Consider the following 18252-nt stretch of genomic DNA (forward strand, 5'->3'; position numbering starts at 1 on the left):
ATAAAATGTGGCATTTTTAAGAGTTTAAAATAAAAAAAAGAGAAAGAAAAGGTAATCAATTTGAAAGAAAAAAAAATTAATGCTTTTTGTTTTTTGATTTTTGATTTTGTTCTTATTAATATTCTTATTGATTTTATTGTTATTGTTACTATTCTCTTTTAGTTAGCAACTAGATCATTTTCAATGGCGAAATTGTTAAGAAAACTCTGAGAATTTCTTTAGTTTTATATAAAATCATAAAAAACTATTAAACTGGATAGATTGGCAAAACCAAATGAAATTGATGAATTTATCCATATTGAAAATATTTTTAAAGATATTAGTGATATTTTTGGAATCCAAATTATGTTGGTTTATGTTTGATTTATTTTAATGTGTAAAGACATAAACCGTTGGAAATAATAATAAAAAATTTAGTTGTTGATGCAAGTTACAAATTAGGAGAAAACCGACATTTACATAAAATCCGAGAAGCACTTTAAAAGCGTTTAAAAACCCACCAGATCGTAAGATTAGATTCTTAAAACTGTTGGAAATTAACGTAAATTCAAAAAATTGAGGTTTTTGGTATAAGCAATTATCGCCTATTGCTCGGAGTTTCAATGTTAAGTAAAAAAAATTTGTCTAAAAGCAACGGTCAGGAAATTGACACAAGATTCAAATGCAATAACATATCATTTCCATTCGCAGATGTTAAACAGTTGGACATTTTGAGTGATTAGAACAACGATGTGTAGCTTCAATAGGAAGGCTCGTGCAACAGAAATGCTCAAGAGTCAAGTGGTGCCGTGAACAGAAGAACTAAGAAATGGCACATTTCTGGAATTTGGTATTGAGTGGCACTTTATATGAGGTTATAACAGACTATCAAAAAAGCAGCCGGCGGAGATGGTATAATAGGCAGGCTCAACTGCAACAAATGGCTATCTTCCATATTTTATATCAAGCAGATGTCTCAGACTCCCGGTTCATAGATAAAGCAGCTGAAATGGTTGCCAACAGAAGCTGCTCGTCGGAAATAAATGCTCAATGAGCTGGAGTTGGTGAAACCTCAAAGGTGTAGGCTGTTATATGTTCACCAGAACGGGTCTAATCAGGATAGGAATTTGATAGTTGCGTGTTTCTGCAAAGACGTGCAGGTATGCCTATGCAGCGAAAGTGAAATGCAGAAAGGGGACACAAAGAGGAAATGCTGGTAACGTGTTTGGAGGGGCTGGAGACTGCTTTGTCTGTTGTTTGTGTGGGTGTTTGGGAGCCAGTTTTTTGGCGATGGTACTGCTTCTTCTTCTTCTGCGATACATCGAATTAGCATATTTGCGTGTGTTGTTTTAGTTTTTGACATGTCTGAAAATTGTAAAATAATTATTTCAGGGTTTGAAAAATCTGAGACTAACTAGCTTAATGAGTTCAATCTAAACACATAAAACAGTGATAAGTACAAATATCCGTTACAAAAAGGCAGATGAACATACAGGAAAATGTGTGATTGGCAGATCAATCAAAATGGTCAACTAACTATTGCCCTTGGTGCTTAGTAATAGCTTGGCCATAATTCATCAGAACTCTGTAATTGAATTGTTTACTTTTTTATTCTGTTTTACTTATTTGCTTATGGTTTTTGAAATTATAAAATTTGAAGTTACTTTTGGAGAAAACATTTTATTTTGGTTTCAATTTTCATTTCTGATCTTTCAAACACATCATTTCCACTCAACATAGATTTAATTTGAATCTTAAGCGAGTAATTTAAAACTTAAACCGAAGGCTAAAGGAGATTAAAAGAAATCAAATTGTCAGAATATTCCATACTTTTATAATAAAACAGTTTAATAACTTTTTACAATTTTTAATAACTTGTTAAACAAATTGAATCAAAACAAATTTTAAATAAATTTATTTTCCGTTTAATGAATAACTTTTATGTAAATCAATCTTGAAAAGCCCAATGCAATTAATGCAATCAATGCAATAATAATCTAAATATTATCAAATAAAAATATATTGGAAAAGGAACTCAAAATGGAAATAGCCTAATAACACACTTTTAATACTAGATTACTGTTTTTTGAAAAATAACAAAACAAAATTTAGTCAACAAAAACAAAAACTCAAATGACGCTTTTTTCTCTCATTGATTTTCTTTCCTTTTTTTTTTTTTGTTTCTTAAGGCATTACTAGAATTTTGTAACAAATCACTGCTTGTATTGGTTTTTTTACATTACTTTTGTTATTTTCAAGTTGTATATTGGCAATTTTCATATGGGTAAGATAAATTTAGATTATAATGACAAATAATCTTTGTTTTTAGTTCTCATACAAGCGTCAATGCAATTCTTTTATACTGAAGTTTTAAAGATCAGTAAGAAGTGATCAATTATAATAAACAAAGAGCAAGGAAGGGAGGAAGAAACAGAACAAATAATCAGTGAGTGGTGATTGGTGATTGGAACAAGTTAACACCAACCATAATAATCTCTATAAGGAAGATCTTTTCCCAATTAAAAGGTATGGTTGGACGCAATGTTTGTAGCTGTTATCCGCTCGTAAAATTTGCATAAACAAACATATAATTGCATATTTAAAGCCATATCTTTACGCGTATCAACGCATGCCAGAAAAACCGTTGAAAGTTTTGCATAATTGTGCCGCTTCAGTTTATCAGATTTTTGTTTCTTTAGAACAAGACGCAAAAATAAATAATAAATTAAATAATTAAGAAAGAAAATTGTTTAATAAATTTTAATTCAATATAATGAGTTAGGAAGTTGCATGTATAAAAAAGAAATCTACTAAAAACATTCTTTTATTCTTTTTCATTGAATCAAATTACTAGTCTGAATCGAGACTCTTTCTTACAGAGTTTTAGTCTTTTTTAACTCTTTTTCTTTCTTTCTTGAAATTTGATGTGTTTTGGTAAAATATTTTATTAATTTATATTAATAAGTTTATTATTATTATTGATTAAATTATTATATTATTATATTATTATATTATTATATTATTATATTATTATATTATTATATTATTATGTTATTATGTTATTATGTTATTATGTTATTTTAATTGCTTACTAAGATTAATTTACCAGAACTATTGAAATCTGTGGGTGATTGAATTTATTTTTGAATTGATGGTAGACTCTTGTCAAAATTATAGTAAAGTAGTTTTTAATGAAAATAGGTAATAAATTGTGAAAATTGAGAATACATTCTTGAAATAAAATTTTGTTTTGTCTAAGACGATTATATCAATTTTAAATGTTAAAATTTATTTATTTACTTAATGGTGAACGGTTAATGGAAATTTTCTACTGATTCCCATAAAAAAAAGATTGGCAAACAACCTGATTTTTTGATTAAAGAATAATCATTAAAATCCAAACTAGGGACAATAAAAAAAAATGAAAATAACCAGAATATTAATTTGAAATAAATTATTTAAGTATTTAGGTAAGATATAGTTATTAGTTGGGAAAAATTAAAGTAAAATAGCCAATAAAATTGTTTGTATTATATAAAAAAACATATCAATATTCAATTATTATTGAATATTAATTGAATAATAATTGAATAAATTAAAAGAATTTTCTCAACTTGAAATTGATTTGAGATTTGTTTTACTCTTTTGTATTTTGTATTTTGTATTTTTTTTTTTAATTAGTTATCAAACGGCTGTTTTTTTTATATAGAATTTATTTTATTAATAGTTTATGGGTTTTGCCAGCCAATAAATTCTAAAATTGAAAGTTAATAAGATTTTCTAATAAATATTTGCAACTTTGTGACTCATGATTGATGCATAAGTTTTTTGTTAACATCGATTTGAAATCAAAGCTGGGTTTTTTAAGAAATAAACTGATTGTTGATTGTTGATTATCGATTGTTGATTATTGATTCTAGATTATGAATTATGGATTGTTAACTAAAGATTGGGAGTGGATTGAATTACCATTTTTGTTCTGTTGAAATAATTAGTGTACTTTGATAGTTTAGTTTGCTTTGATAACAGATTTCCTTTAGGCTCATGCTCTTTTTAACTGGGTTGGATAAGGAATTATCAATCTCAGCCTAAAATATTCAATCTATAACTTTTATTGAGTGCTGTGCTAAAAGCAAAATGAGTTGAACATGGCGACCGTTTTGAGGGAATGCATTGAAACATTTCCTTTGATGCCAAAGTAGTGTGGGCCTTTGGGGAGATTGAAACAGTGGTTGATGATTGTTAAGTTTTAACGAACTAGCGAATCATAGAAAATATCATGGGAGGAGTCCCAGCTGATTATATCGTTGTGGGAGAGGGTTGGATAGTGTTGGTCATTCTATATATAGCTTCCATTTAGCCATTTTCTCATCTTCTAACTAGCGATGGAGCTGCTAGCTCCAGAAGTGTGTAGAGGTCTCTAGACAGTGGGATCCTAGTGCGTTGTGGGTTTATCTGTAAGATCTCCAAACAACTGGTGAAGATAACAAGAGCAGCACAGGCTGTTTCAACATCTTTCGCAGAACCCATTTCAGACACCATATAGGACTCTCTGGATAAGGCATCTCAAACAGGTTAAGATAAAACTGTCTCTCCTGGAACACAGAGGCCTAGCAGTCAGACAACGAAACCTGTACTTTCAGAGGATGCAAAGTTGTGGTTTTCAAAGATTTTGTGAGCATAGGAAGGGTTTGTTAGGGCAATCCAGTCTACGTTTTATACAAGTAATAGATTTTACGCGTTGTGTCCAGATAAAGCTACAGTCTAGTAACGAATATGAGGCACAATAATCTATGTAGGAGCCAAAATACTAAAGCCAAAGCAGCTGATTACAACCCAACTTCATTTCAAACTGAAGTGGATGGTAACTTGCTGATTTACACACATGGTGAGGACAAATTTGTGAGATTATAGGCAATTCAGAAATAAGGTTTAGTAGATTAAGATTTAGAGTTTTGAAGTTAACCTAAAAGTCTAATTATTTTTTTTTGTCGTTGTAAAACAACCTTAAACATATTGTTTAACAATACAATTATATTAGCTATTGTAATGAGAATTTTGCATTATCCAATTTTCACGTTGCAAATAACAACTACATTATTCTTTCTGTTGTAGAAAACAGTATATAAGTCTACTTTTTTTCCTATTTACTTATCACCTTTCTCCTGTCCACTAGTCTCTCAACAGTTGAATATCCATCTGATCTTCAAACCATACCAGCACCACTGTACTATTATATACCACTGCATCTATTTCTCAATTGTTAATCGCTATTTGTTAATTTCCTAAATTTTTTCTCTGTTTCTACTTCTTCAAAATGTCTTTCAACACAAACCACTATCCTTATTCTTATGAGTCCTCAGGATCTCAAATGAAATTGGGATCTCCAATTCCTAGATCAATGTCACAAAGTTTCCAAAACCTCCAGACAATTAACAACTCAACAGCTCAATTTCAATACCAACATCAAAACCAACAGGTTCAACCACAATTTTTCCATCATCACTCTCACAATGTTCACACACACTCCCAATCCCAGTCCTTTTCTTCATCACAATCACAACAGACTCAACAACAACAACAGCAACAACCACACCAATTCCAAAAACCACAGCCAGTACAACTTCAATATCACCAAAACCAACAACCTCATTTGCAAATGCAACAGTTGCCCAACCATACAAATTTACAGCTTCAAAAGTTGGCCAACCCATCCCAATTACAATTGCCAAGTTTACATAACCCAACTCAATTCAATTACCACCAACGCTCTCAATCTGTCCAAAATTTACCATCTTTAACTATACCTTTGAATTCCCCTCCACCAACTCTTGCGAGTAATGGTTATTCAAAGCCTCACCACGAACCACAGGTTGTTGGTTATTCTATTTACGAAGCCTTGAATAATGATAGAAACATGATCTCTGATAAGATTACAAAGCCCAAAAAGGGTGGGTGTGTTTGTGCTTATTGCGATAAGAAAACCAAAACTTTTTTGGAATTGGCCATTCATAACGATTATGAACATAAAAATGTCTTTAGATATTTATGTACCTATGATGACTGTCCTTACAAATACTTTGGTTTTAAGGATAAGCAGGGCTTGGATAAACATATCAAAAATTTTCATAATTCTCCATTGTTTTGGTGCACTTGTTGCAACAGATCCTTTAAAAGAAAAGATTTATTAAAACGTCACTATTCTGGAAGGAAACATGAAGAACTTTATGATTCAGTGATTTTAAAAAAGAGTTCAATTGGTTACATTCTTAACTAATTCATCAAACAATAAATTGATTGATTAAATTAAATTAAATCAAATCAAATCAAATCAAATCAAATCAAATCAAATCAAATCAAATCAAATAAAATAAAATAAAATAAAATAAAATTAAAAAAAATAAAATAAAATAAAATAAAAACTGTTAACTATTGAATATTTATCATAGCATCTAAAGCATTTAAAGCATTAACTAAAATTCTTTTCCTGTGTAATTAAAAATTAAATTTTTTTTCTATCTAAAAACTCATTTTTTTTTATCCCTAGATTTTTTTTTTGCTTTTTTTTTAATTTTTTTTACTTTTTTTTTTTTGGAAAGTTAAAGATTTACTTTATATTATTTTGAGTTATATTTTATTAATTATTTTTGTTTTATTAATTTTTACCAAGTTTTATCAAGGTTTAGGTCATAGTTGTGTCCTTTGCTTTGTTTTACCTTTTTTTTATTACAATCTATACTATTATCATTAAACTTATTTTATCATCACTATTTTTGTTGTTGTTTTGTTGAGCTATTAGCATTTCCCCTTCAATTCTCTTTCGTGTTAGCTGGTAAGTAGTTGGCATTGTTTTTATTAATCTACTAGACTATTTGATTGTTGATATTAGAATTCCTTAAGAGCTTTATTCCTTTATGTACTATATAAAACTCAATATATTTTATTTATAACTAAAACTCTCACTCTCTCAAAAGTGTTTGAAAAGCAGCCCTATTTCGGTTTAATTCGCAACTTAGTGCTATATCCAATATATCCAATGAGGAACCAACAGAGGATAAATCATCCAACAAATCGAACAAGCCTAACAAAACAGCTCAGCATCACCAGCAGATAATGTCTAAGACTGTATCGCACTCTTGCTCTTGATCTTGGACCCACAATGCCTTATTGGCTCTCTGTTTCCTTCCACTTATCGACAACCTTCCTCTTATCTGCTGCTTTCGGGGAACCGTAACCAAACCCACTACAGATCACTCAAGATGCCTCTTGAGCATTCATCACAGTTACAATTTGGAACTGAATATATTTCCCAGATATCCCCTTAACTGTTTTTTCTGCTGCATCTACACTCTGTGATCAATCCTGAAATCAGTTTTGCGATTGCTTCAAATTGTTTTTGAGATTAGTTTTGAGGACTTGTGTTGGTTGTGCTTTTTCTTAAAACGAAAATTTTTATTAGTTTAGTTTAGTTTAGTTTGATTTGATTTGATTTGCTTTTACACTTCACTTTTTTCCAATGTCAGCATACACTTTGCCTCCAATTTCTTCTATCAGTGGGCTCTCAAACAACTCAAAAATTGAATTGCTAAATCATTTATTCGAGCCCTGTGAAGTTCTTCAGAAAATTTTACTAACCAACGTTCTTGGTAGCGAAAATGCCAAATTTTACTCAACGTATAAACAGTTTATTGAGGTTTCGAGAAAGGAATTATTAGAGTATTTAAAACTAGAAAAGAGTTCTCCCCAATATGATGAAAATATTTCTAAAATTATATCTGCTCATCCAAGATTAGGCGCTAATAAATCAAAGATTGGAAATTTATCCATTCATTCTCAAAAAGAACAACAAAGTTTATTACAAGCTTCAAGGGAGGAATCAGAAAAACTAAGTGACTTGAATAATTTGTACGAGTCGAAATTTCCTGGTTTGAGATATGTTGTGTTTGTTAATGGAAGATCTAGAGAAGTTATAATGGCAAATATGGTTGAGAGAATCCGTAGAAACAATATTGGATTAGAGAAAGTTGACTCAATTAATGTAAGTACAAATATCATTTGAAACCGTTAAAAACAAATATGAAACAACGAAACTTGTTGAACCAAGTACTAATTTTCATTTAAAACTAGGCAATGTGTGATATTGCTTTGGATAGAGCCAAAAAGTTAGGTGCAAAGCTATAAGTTGGGAGTTACAGGTTAGAAAAAAAATAAAAAAATAAAAAAATTAAAAATTATAAGATATATATTAAATGGATATAGGGTATAGAGAAATGATTAATTGAAGTTTGAATTAGAAATAATTTCCATTTTTTATTTAAAAAAATTGAATAAGGTGATATTTATATAATAATAAAACGAAGTATTGTTTTTTTTTTTTTTTAATTAGATTTCAAGTATGTAATGTAGAAAGTATAATTGATACTAGTTATGAGATTTGATTTTGAATTTGATTATTTGTTTTGAAAAGAAATAAAGGATTATTTTTGAAAGAGACAAAATTAAAAGTGAAGATTGTATAAAAAGGAGAAAAATTGGAGTATTGTGAATTGAGTGTGATTATATGTTTTTTTTTCTCTTTCAATTGATTGAGTTATAGTTTATATATATATAAATTATATATTTATATTTATATATATTAGAGAGAAAGAATTCAATATATATATATAGAAATAGAAGAGGAAGAGGAAGAGAAAAAGATTACAAAAAGTAATCTGGGGTCTTTCTTGTAACGGTTGGTTCACCAGGTCTTACGGATGGATCGTATTGTAGGAATTGTCTATTATGCTGTTCATCGACTTCCATAATGGCAGCTTGGTTACCACATCTATAGCAATAGTTGGGAGCCGAAAAGATGGTTACTACCGATTCTGAATGGGACCAAGAGTAACCTTCCATGACCAATTGGTGAGCTCTTGCAATGAGAGAGAGGTTGTTTGTGTGGTTGAACTGTTCAGAAATGTCTTGACCAAAGGTAAAACCAGCACCTCTTGGACTTATGCCCCAACCACTTCTGTCGTCAGGATCGGACCACAAGAGGTCGCACATAGGGCCTTCATGGGGAACTTCTTGGACTCTTTGTAGAGATTTGACCTGATCGATTGTTTCTAGCATTGGGGAGAGACCGCCATGGAGACAGAATATCCTGTTATCCACAAGAGCAGTGATGGGAAAGTAGTCAAAGAGGTCAGTGAAGAGTTTCCAGACGTCAGCGGAGCCATATTTTCGTAAGCATTCATCGTAGAAGCCGTAGACCTGTGTTATTTGTCTTGATTCGTGGTTGCCTCTTAGTATAGTGATTCTGTTGGGGTATCTGACTTTCATGGCGACTAGGAAGCTGACGGTTTCGACGGAGTAGTAGCCTCTATCGACGTAATCACCCATAAAAAGATAGTTTGTGTCAGGGCATGGGCCACCTATTTTGAAGAGTTCCATTAAGTCGTGGAATTGGCCATGGACGTCACCACAGATGGTTACGGGGACGTGGACTGGTTGAACGTTATCCTCGAATTGAAGGACATCAGCAGCCATTTTGCATAATTTAGCGACGTTGTCTTGGGAGAGAGGTTGGCAGTTTGATAGTTGGGAGATCCATTGGTCGAGTTGGTTGATGTTGGAGAAGGATAGTTCAGGTCTGGAGCCGGAGGGATGATGGAAAGTTTGGTTGAAGGAGTACTCGTTGTTTGAGGATACGTCTTGAGGATCGTCTTCATCTAGAGTTGGGTCCAAACGTTGGTCATTCTGGTCTTGCATTAGGATATCGCCATCCATGTCGATAGGTTCCATAATTTGTGAGGAAGAGAGAAGGTATTAGTTATTATTGAGGGAGGAAAGGGGAAAATTAGAATGAAATTAGAGTAAAATTAGTATAAAATTAGAGTAAAATTAGTGTTGATGCTGGTAACTGTGATATTAAATTAGAGATTTAATTGAATGAAAAAATCAAAGAAAAATCAGAAAAAACTAAAAAAAAGAGAGTTAGTAAATCAGTCTAATTTGATAATGATAATGACAATAATAATAAATATGATAATGAGTATGACAATGGGAAGAAGAGGAGAATGATGAATGAATTAGAAATAGAGTTCAAATAAGATTAATGAGTAATGGTTGATTTGATTTCAGTATCAATCTAGGGAAATGTGATTGGAGTGTTGAGTGAATGAGATTGTTGAGAAGTGGATTTACTGGGTGTGAGATTGAGGTATAGGGGAAACAACCAAGTGAATAAGTTGTATTTTCTATTGTATCAAGGTATTGAAATGGCAATTTGACTGCTTTTTTTGTTGATTTGATTAGATTTGATTAGATTTGATGTTGTTTTGGTATCTGTTGTTGATGGAAAAGGGACTTGCTTTGAGTTTGGAATATTTGGTATTTGGATGAAGATAGAATGAACTGGCGGAAGCTTGGATTGTTTGTTGACAAGTTTAATCAGGGCTGCTTGAGGAATGCCACAGTGGCTGTTGTTGAGCGAGAGACTGGAGAGAAGCGAGCGAATAGTGAAGGAGGATGGAGAAGAAAGACAGCCACTAAGCGCTGAAGAGTACGTACCGGAAGCAGAGGCAGCAGAGGCAGCAGAGGAAGCACAGGCAGCAGAAGCAGAAGAAGCACCACCCCAACAGCAAAAAGAGCCCGTTCTGCTGGTCTGTCCGCGCTGTCAGGTGACCGGGCTGGCTTTTGTTCTTGTGCTGCCGCTGCTTCTTCTGCTTCTGCTGCCTGTGCTTCCTCTGCTGCCTCTGCTTCTGCTTCTTCTGCACCAATGGCTGCTGCTGTCTCCCGAGAGGACGTTCTCAACTGCTCCTTCAGCTGCTGGCACGCGTTGTTCAGGCCCCACTCCATCCCAGCCTGGGTGCTCGTGTTGCCTCCCTCCTTCGTGGCCTATCTTCTCGCCGACGGTATCATCTTGCCCGAGGCCCACTACAACCACCAGCAGTACCACTCTGTCCACACCCAAGACTCTGAAGGCGACTCTGGCGACGACTCCAGTCCCTGGCTCTTCATTGCCGACGCTCCTGCTTCTGATGTCACTGCTCCCTTCAGCGACTTCCACGCACAGTTGTCCAATATTATGGCCCTCCATGCCCCTGTCTTCCCTAAGTTGAACTGGTCTGCCCCCAAAGACGCCAACTGGCTCCTCCCCGACGCCACCATCAAGTGCTACACCACCTCTGATGTCTACTTGCTACTCAAGTCCTCCGACCACATTCTCTTCGATCTCACCCAAATGCTCCCTCTAGCTGCTCAAGACGACCCAGATGCCCCCCATGACGAAAAGTTCGAACTTGTGCTCAAACAGTGGTTCAACATCAACCCATCCTTGGAGTTCAGGGTTTTTGTAAGGGATAACCACATTATCGCCATCTCACAAAAGGATCCAAACTACTATCTGTTTTTACATTCCATGTCTCACGCCATCACTTCCAAAATATCCTTCTTTTTTGATTCAACAATTAAAAACGTCTTTCCAAGCAAAAATTACGTTCTAGATTTATATCTACCTACTTCAAATAATAAAATTTACATCATCGATATCAACCCATTTTTCTCTCATACTGACTCGCTATTATTTACTTGGGATGAATTATTATCCTTGTCTTCATCCTCTTCAGCCTCATCTACGCAAGATTTTCCCTTTGAATTAAGATTGGTCGAAAAATTTAACACTTCCACCTTTTCCTCAAAAAAATACTCAGAAAGTCAACTACCAAAAGATGTATTAGACTCCTCAACTGATACTCAATCAATGGTTGATCTAATCAAAAATTGGCAATCTCTAATGGAAAATGATCAATCTTCGGATTCAGACTCAGATTCAAACTCAGATTCAAATTTAAATAATCAAAAGAAATAATATATATTAAAAAACTACACTTTTTTTTATGCCTCATAACTCGCTCGTTCCATGATACATCCGATTTTCTTCAATATTAGCCAACGATCGAATATGCTTGTCAATGTTATTGGGCCCCGGAAACTCCTCTTCTTCTCCCTTCAATCTTCCCTCTGTATAATAAAGTTTCGGTCTATACCCAGGTTCTTGATTCATAACACTTGAATTTCGAAATTTCTCAATCAACTTCTCTTTACCTTGAATATTAGCATACGAAATATCACATATCTTCTCGGAATTAAATCGGTTCCATTTATTTCCTGCTCTCGCTTTAGCAAACGTAATAATATGCTCAGCTTTTGTAAACGAAATAAACGCATATCCAACACTATTGTTTTTCATTTTTAAAAAAAAAAATTATCTTGTTAATATTCATAATTTCTCTTTTTTCCTTAATATTTAACTACAATTTCAATATTGGTATAAACAAACTTGCAATGATTCAAAAAATCAATTCTCAAATCTTTAATCCATATTCATTTCAAATGTTAGTAATCCATTTTCATTTCTATTTTCATTTCTATTTTCATTTCCATTTTCATTTTTCACATACAAAGAAAATCATAAGTATACTTATTAGTCACATCAATATATTGTTTCAACATCTCTTGGTCAACCTTATTTGGAATGTTCTTTATCATTAATGTCACCCTCTTATCAATTCCTCGAGCAATCTTATCAAGGTTAACAACATTCTTTCTAGGAACACTTCCAATCGTCATTTCAAAGCAATTTTCATCTTCTTTATTTCTCCCATTAATATAATTATTATAATTATTATTATAATTATTATTATTATTATTATTATTATTATTATAATTATTATTATTATTATTATTATTATTATAATTATTATTATTATTATAATTATTATTATTATTATAATTATTATTATTATTATAATTATTATTATTATTATAATTATTATTATTATTATAATTATTATTATTATTATTATGATCCTGATTCTGATTACAATCCTGATTATGATTATAATTACTACTATTAACATAATTATTCCCAAAAAAATTCACATTTCTCTTATTAAAATGCGCTGATGCCAATACCCTGGGTTTTTTGGTTGCAACATTAATCAATTCTGGCGAATACTCATTTTGAATTTGATTCATTTTATTCATTTTATACAAACTGTAATTCTTATTGTAACTTTCTTCTTTTATTTGCCTTCTCTTTTCACTAACAAATTCTATCAATGACTTTGAATCATTCGACAAATAAACTGTTGCGCTATCAATAACCGTCTCATTGATTTCACATATAGCATTTTGCGCTGATAAAACATTAAAAAAATTGCAAAAAAATAATATATTCGGGTTACAATTCAATTTCGTGAAAAATTTTAAATCCCCATAACTTAATAATTTTGTTCTAATTGAAAAATGCAACTTACTAGTCATTCCATTTAAAACTTGAATATAAACATTAGATTTACATTCATCAAGACATGTCAACGTTAATCCATTTTGCAAACTAATACTTTTCAAATCATACAAATATTCAACATTAATTAATCCTCCAGTTTTATTATAGTAATCTTGGTTAAAATTTTTAAATGCTGATTGAGAATGTCTAATATCAAACCACCCAACAATTATTTCAAAGTTGTTAATAGAACAATCAGAAAACTCAATCACTGCAACATTTCCATATTTTGAACATAAACAACGAAATAACTCAATGTTTGAATCAACTGGCACATTTCTAATTTTTAATACCCTACTAATCAAGGAATCGTTAATATTATCATTTTCCGAATTATAAAATGCTTTATGAACAAAAGTACAATTTTCCTTCTTAATATTTTGATTGGTAGCAGGAATCGGTAATGTTTTTGAGAATCTTCGAATTGTTGGTTGAGGATAATCAGTAAAAAGATTATTTAAATGTTTTGTTGTTGGCAATTTATTATAATGAGTATAAATGTTGTTGAAATTATTCTTATTTGAATTCAATAATTGATTTTTATTATTGCAGTTTTCATTTTTTTTAAAATCAAAACTAGTACTCAGTTTATTTAATTTATCGTTGATATCGGTTGTACTTGGTTGATGATTGTTTTTCATTGTTGCATTAAGATTTGACTTGCCATGATTTTCAAAGTCAAGAAAATTACTGGAAACACTAACATTATTGAAATTAATACCATTATTAAAATTTTTTAAATCATTGAAGTTAAAATCATTAAAATTTTTAAAGTCAAGAAGATTATCGGCATCATTATTATCAATCTCGTTGTTATTACTGATAAGATTATTTTTGATCTTCCAATTGTTAATGTTATTAATCTGATTACTGATAGCATTTGTAAAATTGATGGTATTATTATTACTATCATTGACACTCATATTATTATTATTTGCAATAATATTTTTATTGTTTATTTCATTGTCCATATTATTACTATAATTAATGATTTTATTATCAAGATTATTGGGAATTCCTTTGGAATCTCTTGAATTAATTTGATTAAAATCATTATTTATACCATTTTCATTTATATTGGTTATTGATTGATTGTGTTTAATTTTTGAATTTTCTTTTTTAAGATTGTGTTGGTAACTATTTTCATTTGGAGAATTATTCCAAATATTATTATTTGCAAAGGTTTTATTTAGATCTTTATTAATTGGCACTAAGTTATTAAAATAATTATTTTTAGATTGAACATCATTAGTGATTGGAACTTTATTTAAATTATTAAAGTCATTAATTTGACCAAAATTTAAATTTCCTTTTGGAATGTTGGAATTGAATAGTAAATTATTGGATTGAAATGTGTCTTTTAATTTTGAATTATGCAAGAAGTTTTGAGTAGCATAATTCTCTAAAATCGTTGGTTTAAATAATTCACGTAAATTTGAATTTGCATTTTCTTTATAATTATTTAAAGGATTTTGGTTTTCTAGATTTTCAATGGCAGGAGAAGAGTTGAAGCGATTTTCATTTAAATTAAATTGATTGCTTTTTTGAACTAAGCTGTTGTTCAAATTTAAGTTTAAATTTAAGTTTAAATTTGCTTGATCGATATTAAAGTCATTGAAGCTTGAGTTTTTTAAAGGGATTTTTTTTAATTTGTGGGGATTTAGATTATTATCATTTGTTTTTTTGGTTTCAAGAGAATCGATTGAGTTTTTTGATTCATTGTTTTTTCCTAATTTTGAGTCAATATTATAATATTTATTTTCTTCTTTAGATTGTTGGAATAAAGGTACCAAAGTGTCCATGACTGGTCAATAAAATTTATTAGGGGAATAGTTATCAAAATGACTTTGTGATTGTTCTTGATGTTAATTAACTGTCTTTAATTACTTTTAACTGTTTAAAAAATACCTAATAAAAATCTGGTTTTCAAAATAAGCTATAATTAGAGAAGGAAAAAAAACAGCCTCGAAAATTAGAAGAAAAAAAAAGCTAGAGATCAGAATAAAACTGTTTCTATAACAAAAAATATAACAAAATTACTAAAACAAAACGAAACCTAAAAAATAATCAGCAAACTACTTAACACGAAAATAAAAAAACCGACAAAAATTAGATTAAAACAGCTGCTTTTGAAAAAAAAAGATTATGAAAAGGTTATATATGTTTTCTTGAAAAAAAACAAGATAAAAGATATATTGTATTTTCCAATAATGAGGAAAGAAATATAAGAAGAGGAAGAAGCAATAGTTTGATTGAATATTACTTTTTTTTTTTGAATTTTGTTGATTTTGTTGATTTTGTTGCCTTTTGTGTTTTTCAAGTAAATGGTACCTTTTAAGACCCATTCTGCTGGTAAAATATGCTTTTTGTGTCGATTTGAAGAACATTTTTTTGTGACAAAGATAAAGTATATCAGGTAAAGACTTTCTACTTATTCTTTTTGGATTGAATTTCTGAGACAGGCCTTTCTCACTATGTTTTGCTGCAATGTAGATTTGTACTTGTGAGTTCAGATCTTCATTCAATTTTCATCTGTTAGCAATATGATTATCAATGAATAATCATCAAAGTGTGCGAATTGAATTGCAATCCACTAACTAATCAGTGTTATATTCCATTTTGCTCAACATCGGTTACTGCTTATCTAACACAAGTCGTTATATATAAGACAACTTATATCTCTACTGAACCGACACGAAATACTATCCCAATTTGGACAGTTTTCCGGCTTTGTCCAAACGATCTGATAAAAAATAGAACCAAGATGCGATTCCAGCAGTGGTCAATGATAAGAAAATATGTTTGCTCACTATTTTATTTGCAAATTATCAATTCCCTCGCATAAATAAACGGAAAATAAAAGCTATCTGGCTACTTAAATTATTTTATTGATCATTTTTTTGATTGTTTGGAAAAACCTGGGAATTTAAACTACTTTTTAGAAATTTAATTGGCTCAAGGTGCATCAATCTGGTTGTGTTATAATTTTTTTCGGGTAATTTTCCTTTTGTATAGAGAGATATCTGATTAATATAGCATTTCTTAAAGAGGAATACAATTCGAGAATGACAAAACAAAACAATAATGGAGTTTTGAACAAAAAATTCTAGTAGGGTGTGTATTGGTAATTTTTAATCTTTTGTTTTTATAAAACTTGTAGTGGTTACAAGAAATAATATAAAATGCTTGATGAATTTCCAGTTAATTGAATCAAAAAAAGTTTCTTTATAATATAACTATTGAAATAATAATTCAAGATTAATAGCTTTTATTTTTTAATATTGTTTTATACAATTCAATCTACAATATGTCTACTCAAATTGAACCAAAAGTTACATTGCCTGCTTCCTGGTATACCAGCGATAAAATCGTCGAAATCATCAATAAAGAGGTATTGCACAAAGAATGGTTATATTTAGCGCCAATCACAAGATTTTTTAAAGAAAACGATGAAACTTATGTCCAGTATTGCTATGGTAATAAACCCTTCTTTATTTTATCAAAATATACTGCTCAAGACACTTTTATTGATGGATACCTAGGTGATTATCAGCAACAAGTTATGCCATATTCTCATAATAAAGACTTATTAAATGAAAAGCTTCAAGCGCTTTCCAAAATCTCGACCCATGTCACTAAAACGGGATTAGTCTTTATAAATTACCAACAAAGCCCTAAAAGTACGTTTTCTGATCATTTTGGAAAAGAATTGGATCCTCTTATTAATTCAGTTGATTTTACAAAGTTAAAACATAAGAGAACGCTAACTTATAAAGCTAATTATAATGTTTTAACCTTTTTAGACGGTTATCAAGAATGTCTCCACTGTGATTACACACATCCTGGGTTATCTAGGAATTATAACATGAATAGCTATAAAGTTGATAACTATAAAAATTTTTCTCATCATTTAACTTGCTCTAAAACCAATATACTGAAAACTGAAGGTGATGGTCTATTTTTATACTTCTTTCCAATTTCAACTTTAAGTATTTATGCAGGTGGGATGAATTGTTTTAGAGTTATTCCAATTGATAGGAAAACATCAAGAATGGAAATCGACTATTATTTTAATGATGACAATCTTCAAAGTAAACTATCAGATGATTTAATTGAAAAAGAGTTCGAAAATTATTTTAAATTTACCAGACAGGTTCAAATTGAGGATTTGGATTTATGTGAAGCAACACAAGAAAATTTAGAACATGGATTTTATAAAGGTGGCTTTTTAAATCCAGAAAAGGAAAGTGGTGTTATCTTTTATCAAGACCTCATTCGTGATAGAGTTACTAACTTTGCGAGATCTATACTCTTCAAATAGTTATCTGTGAAAAAATATATAGTTTACGCAAAACACATTCCAGTAGTCGATTCTATAAAATTTAATACATTCCATTTAATACACTCCATAAACCCAGAAGAAACCATTCATGTTAGAAAACTAACGCACAACGCATGCACATGCACAGCACTCCTACAGCTTTCCTGTGTATAAAGACAATTTCCGATTTCCAGTTATAAATCATTTCTTCACCATCAGCAGAAAATAGCCATGGAAGAAACAAACCACCCAAACACAGCTAAAGCTCAGTTCAATGGAGAGTCAGTTAAATACAACCAAGAAGATAATTCAGACCATGATGCAGTTGATGAAAACAACAATGAAGAGGACGACTCCTTTATTTCTTTCACTTCAAGCACTATCTTGTCAATTGATATCAAAGAAAACAAGTTGGGCGCTTGTGTATTAGACATTGCCAACAAGAATCTATTGGTATTCGAAGACTTTCGCTTGATCTCTTCATCCAATGATGAGCTTGAACTGACTTCATCNATAATTGAATCAATTCTATTCCAAACAAAGCCTTCTTCGGTTATTGCTTCATCCAGACTAGATATGAAGATCAACAGTATCTTAAAATCAAATGGTAAGTTGAGCA

General features: G+C 30.8%; 8 protein-coding genes across 8 annotated transcripts; 6 read left to right on the forward strand and 2 right to left on the reverse strand.

Moving 5' to 3' along the window:
* Positions 1–808: 808 nt before the first annotated feature.
* ASCRUDRAFT_83012 (uncharacterized protein) lies at positions 809–1033 on the forward strand (the record flags this gene model as incomplete). Its single annotated transcript, XM_020194808.1, has 1 exon — positions 809–1033. One exon carries the CDS (start codon positions 809–811, stop codon positions 1031–1033), a length of 225 nt encoding a protein of 74 aa, XP_020044546.1.
* Positions 1034–5090: 4057 nt separating this feature from the next.
* On the forward strand, positions 5091–6261 carry ASCRUDRAFT_78140 (C2H2-type zinc finger protein). The gene has a single exon (XM_020194150.1). The coding sequence runs from the start codon at positions 5297–5299 to the stop codon at positions 6254–6256; it is 960 nt and encodes a 319-aa protein (XP_020044547.1). The 5' UTR covers positions 5091–5296; the 3' UTR covers positions 6257–6261.
* Positions 6262–7297: 1036 nt separating this feature from the next.
* On the forward strand, positions 7298–8250 carry ASCRUDRAFT_78142 (2-oxo-4-hydroxy-4-carboxy-5-ureidoimidazoline decarboxylase). Its single transcript, XM_020194151.1, has 2 exons — positions 7298–8017; positions 8107–8250. Exons 1-2 carry the CDS (start codon positions 7496–7498, stop codon positions 8158–8160), a joined length of 576 nt encoding a protein of 191 aa, XP_020044548.1. The 5' UTR covers positions 7298–7495; the 3' UTR covers positions 8161–8250.
* Positions 8251–8676: 426 nt separating this feature from the next.
* Positions 8677–9762, reverse strand: ASCRUDRAFT_39858 (serine/threonine-protein phosphatase; the record flags this gene model as incomplete). Its single annotated transcript, XM_020190967.1, has 1 exon — positions 8677–9762. The coding sequence occupies one exon, from the start codon at positions 9760–9762 to the stop codon at positions 8677–8679; it is 1086 nt and encodes a 361-aa protein (XP_020044549.1).
* A 976-nt stretch (positions 9763–10738) lies between these two features.
* CDC123 (cell proliferation protein CDC123) lies at positions 10739–11830 on the forward strand (the record flags this gene model as incomplete). Its single annotated transcript, XM_020190959.1, has 1 exon — positions 10739–11830. The coding sequence occupies one exon, from the start codon at positions 10739–10741 to the stop codon at positions 11828–11830; it is 1092 nt and encodes a 363-aa protein (XP_020044550.1).
* Positions 11831–11899: 69 nt separating this feature from the next.
* On the reverse strand, positions 11900–12513 carry ASCRUDRAFT_18522 (uncharacterized protein; the record flags this gene model as incomplete). The annotated part of the gene is made up of 3 exons (XM_020189542.1): positions 11900–12197; positions 12302–12332; positions 12423–12513. Coding segments are annotated over 3 exons (420 nt in total), but the record flags the coding sequence as incomplete, so codon positions are not given.
* Positions 12514–16646: 4133 nt separating this feature from the next.
* Positions 16647–17600, forward strand: ASCRUDRAFT_22743 (RHO alpha subunit C-terminal catalytic domain-containing protein; the record flags this gene model as incomplete). Its single annotated transcript, XM_020189754.1, has 1 exon — positions 16647–17600. A coding segment is annotated over one exon (954 nt), but the record flags the coding sequence as incomplete, so codon positions are not given.
* Positions 17601–17864: 264 nt separating this feature from the next.
* Positions 17865–18240, forward strand: ASCRUDRAFT_72879 (uncharacterized protein; the record flags this gene model as incomplete). The annotated part of the gene is made up of 1 exon (XM_020192121.1): positions 17865–18240. A coding segment is annotated over one exon (376 nt), but the record flags the coding sequence as incomplete, so codon positions are not given.
* Positions 18241–18252: the final 12 nt, after the last annotated feature.

The sequence above is a fragment of the Ascoidea rubescens genome, assembly GCF_001661345.1.
Source record: "Ascoidea rubescens DSM 1968 unplaced genomic scaffold ASCRUscaffold_20, whole genome shotgun sequence".
NCBI classification, from domain to species: Eukaryota; Fungi; Ascomycota; class Saccharomycetes; order Ascoideales; family Ascoideaceae; genus Ascoidea; species Ascoidea rubescens.